Source organism: Hipposideros armiger, unplaced genomic scaffold (assembly GCF_001890085.2).
Source record: "Hipposideros armiger isolate ML-2016 unplaced genomic scaffold, ASM189008v1 scaffold_1099, whole genome shotgun sequence".
Taxonomy (NCBI): Eukaryota; Metazoa; Chordata; class Mammalia; order Chiroptera; family Hipposideridae; genus Hipposideros; species Hipposideros armiger.
Genome location: NW_017732449.1, coordinates 162298 through 165490, shown reverse-complemented (window position 1 = coordinate 165490; position 3193 = coordinate 162298). Strand labels below are relative to the sequence as shown.

General features: G+C 37.5%; 1 protein-coding gene across 1 annotated transcript in view; it reads left to right on the top strand.

The window, feature by feature from the left end:
- The window catches only part of ZNF214 (zinc finger protein 214), a 24962-nt gene extending 21782 nt beyond the window's left edge, over positions 1 to 3180 (top strand). The window contains exon 4 of the mRNA XM_019632224.1: positions 1 to 3180. This exon is cut by the window's left edge and continues 3 nt beyond it. Coding sequence (XP_019487769.1) covers positions 1 to 1633 — 1633 coding nt within the window. The 3' untranslated portion in view covers positions 1634 to 3180.
- The last annotated feature ends 13 nt before the right edge of the window (positions 3181 to 3193 follow it).

Below are 3193 nucleotides of genomic sequence, written 5' to 3'. Positions count from 1 at the left end.
TTCCTGCTGGCGAGGTTGGAGGAAAGCGAGCACTCAGATACATGAGAATCGAAGCTATGTAGAAAGCACTCAAGGGATAGATTCCAAAGGCCTAAAGCAACAAGACTTTTCTCATTATCAAGAATGGTTAATACTCTCCACACCAGTACCAGGCTGTGGGGACTATGAACTGGCTTTTGAAGGCAAAAGTCCCAGGAACTTAAAATATACAAAGCTTATACCTTGGCAGCCCTTAGAAACAAAACAGTCTCAACACTATGGTAGAGAAATCTACATGAGTGAGTCACATGGTTTTCAAGGAAACAGAAACCGTCTTGGAATATCCAGGAAAAATCTCTTCATGGAAAAAGAACAGAAGCTCATAGTTCAGCATTCTTATGTCCCAATAAAGGACACCCTTCCAGAGTACATTGAGGAGATATGCCAAAATGATCTACTGAAAGACCCTTTGGAAGAGAAATACTGTGGATGTAGTAAATGTGAAGAAATTTATTATTGGAACTCACAGTGTGTTCTCCATAAAAAAAATCAACTTGGAGAAAAGTTCTATCAATGCTCCATCAGCACAGCATGTTTCTCTCAAGGATCAGACTTATACAGACATCCAAGATTCCACATAGGTAAGAGGCTGCACGGATGTGATGAAGTTGACAGTAACTTTAGTCAGAGTTTAGGTGCTCACTTTCATCAGAGAGTCCACACAGGGAAGGTTCCTCCTTATATATGTAATATATGTGGTAAGAGCTTCAGTCAGATCTCTACTTTTCACAATCATCAAAGAGCCCATACAGAAGAGAAACTCTATGAATTTGAGTGTGTTAAGGACCTCAGTAGAAACCCATTACTTCACATTCACCAGAGACTTCACATAGGAGAGAAGCCTTTTAAGTGCCATCAGTGTGGTAAGAGTTTTAGTCGGAGTTCAGTACTTCATGTTCATCAGAGAGTCCACACAGGAGAGAAACCATATAAATGTGATGAGTGTGGTAAAGGCTTCAGTCAGAGCTCAAATCTTCGAATTCATCAGCTAGTCCACACAGGAGAGAAGTCCTATAAATGTGATGACTGTGGTAAGGGCTTTACCCAGCGCTCAAATCTTCAAATTCATCAGAGAGTGCACACAGGAGAGAAGCCTTATAAATGTGACGACTGTGGGAAGGACTTCAGTCACAGCTCCGATCTTCGCATTCATCAGAGGGTACATACAGGGGAGAAACCCTATACTTGTCATGAATGTGGGAAGGGTTTCAGCAAGAGTTCAAAGCTTCACACGCATCAAAGAGTACATACTGGAGAGAAACCCTATAAATGTGAACAGTGTGGTAAGGGATTCAGTCAGCGTTCACATCTTCTCATTCATCAGAGAGTGCATACAGGAGAAAAGCCCTATAAATGTGATGATTGTGGAAAGAGCTTCAGTCACAGCTCTAATCTTCACATTCATCAGAGGGTCCACACAGGAGAGAAGCCTTATCAATGTGCTAAGTGTGGTAAGGGTTTCAGTCATAGCTCAGCTCTTCGAATTCATCAAAGAGTCCACACAGGAGAGAAACCCCATAAATGCCATGAGTATTATAGGCGATTTGATCAGAATTCACATCTTCACAATAAGCACAGAAGAGAAACTTTATAATTCTGTTCATTTAGTTAACAGAAGCTTTAATCAAAGCTTAACCTTAAGCCCAAAAAATGCTGCTGGGAAGAAAATTCTATAAATAACCCAAGTAATCCTAAGCAACATTTACAGTTTCCCCTAAAACCCACTAAGAATCATTTGCTTCAAGATGAGATCCTTAGGAGGATTCCTGTGTATTTAAAAAATTCAAGTGTTTCTTTTCTACTATAAATATTATAGTCATTATAAAATATGTAAAAGATTTGAGAAAACTCTTCATCCTGTTTCATTCTCATCTTTTTGTTTTCTGTGTTTTCTGTGCATGAAATCATACTGTATGCTCAACTTTGTATTTCCACTTCAAAACATTTACTTAACATATTGGTTTGAACTGAAATTGGCTGGCTATCTATGAAACAGAATATTGACTCACCTATAACGTCCCTAGGAAGCCACAGAAAAAAATGAAAACACACAAAACTTGAAATTGAAGCTGGTAGACAACCTGTTAGTCAAATGTGCAAGAATTAACTATAGGGCAAGTAGAATTCAACTGCTTATGACAACAGATAGGAAAACACCTGGTGACCCTTTATCTGAGATAGGACAGCTTAGAGATGTTATCTTTGTCACCCAGAAAACTCAAAAACCATCCTTTTGTTGTAGGAGTGCTGCACTTTGAGGTTCCCACATGCACTCGCATCCATCCTCCTCCCCAGCTTTCCACATTTATTCATAGGTTCAGACAAGTAATAAGAAGCACAGGATTTAGTTTCTCTAAGTAAGGTGTGAAAGATGTTGACAAAATCTGACAGAAGTGAATGCCAGAAACTAAAGATACTCCATAGGTTCACAGTTAAAAATCCAAGCAGTAGAATTTGATTTAATCTCAGAAGAACAGTGTGGTAACAGAGAAATATCTGCTAGAAACAGAAATGAACTCAGCTATGTGCAAAAATGAACTCCAGCTAATTATGTAAGAAGAGAGAATTTGGCCATTATAAAAATGGAGTACAAATAGTAATACACAAGTCCCAATTATTGATATACAAATATGTTTGGATATCGCTGCCCAAGAAAAAATAAATTAAGTAGACCTGTGTAGGGAAATAAGAAGAAATTGTAATCCAAAGAAAGGAATATCATTGTAAAGACTCAGAATCCTATAGCCCTAAAAATGAACTATTTTGGTCTCCAAAAGAAATTTTCAAAAGAATTAGTGTCCTCAGTAGCATGACAGAAAACCTGAAATCAATAAAATGAGAGAAGTCCATAAGTATAGAAGAACCTCTAAGATAAAAAACAAATATATAAAATAAAGAAGGACTACAGGGAAATTTAAAATACTATATCAAAGTGAAAGGCAACAAGGAGGAAAACTGACACTGCAGAACATCAAATACTGTAATGAATAAACTTGAGATGATCTTAAACGTGTAAGTAGAGGATAATGAGATGGGAACAGTGAGAGAAAAAAACACATGAAGTGCAGAGAATAGAGATTCCAATGCAAGAGTGGTGTTTCTAAGGAAGATTAAAACATTTGGAATACATGTAGAATCAATGATTAAAGAAATT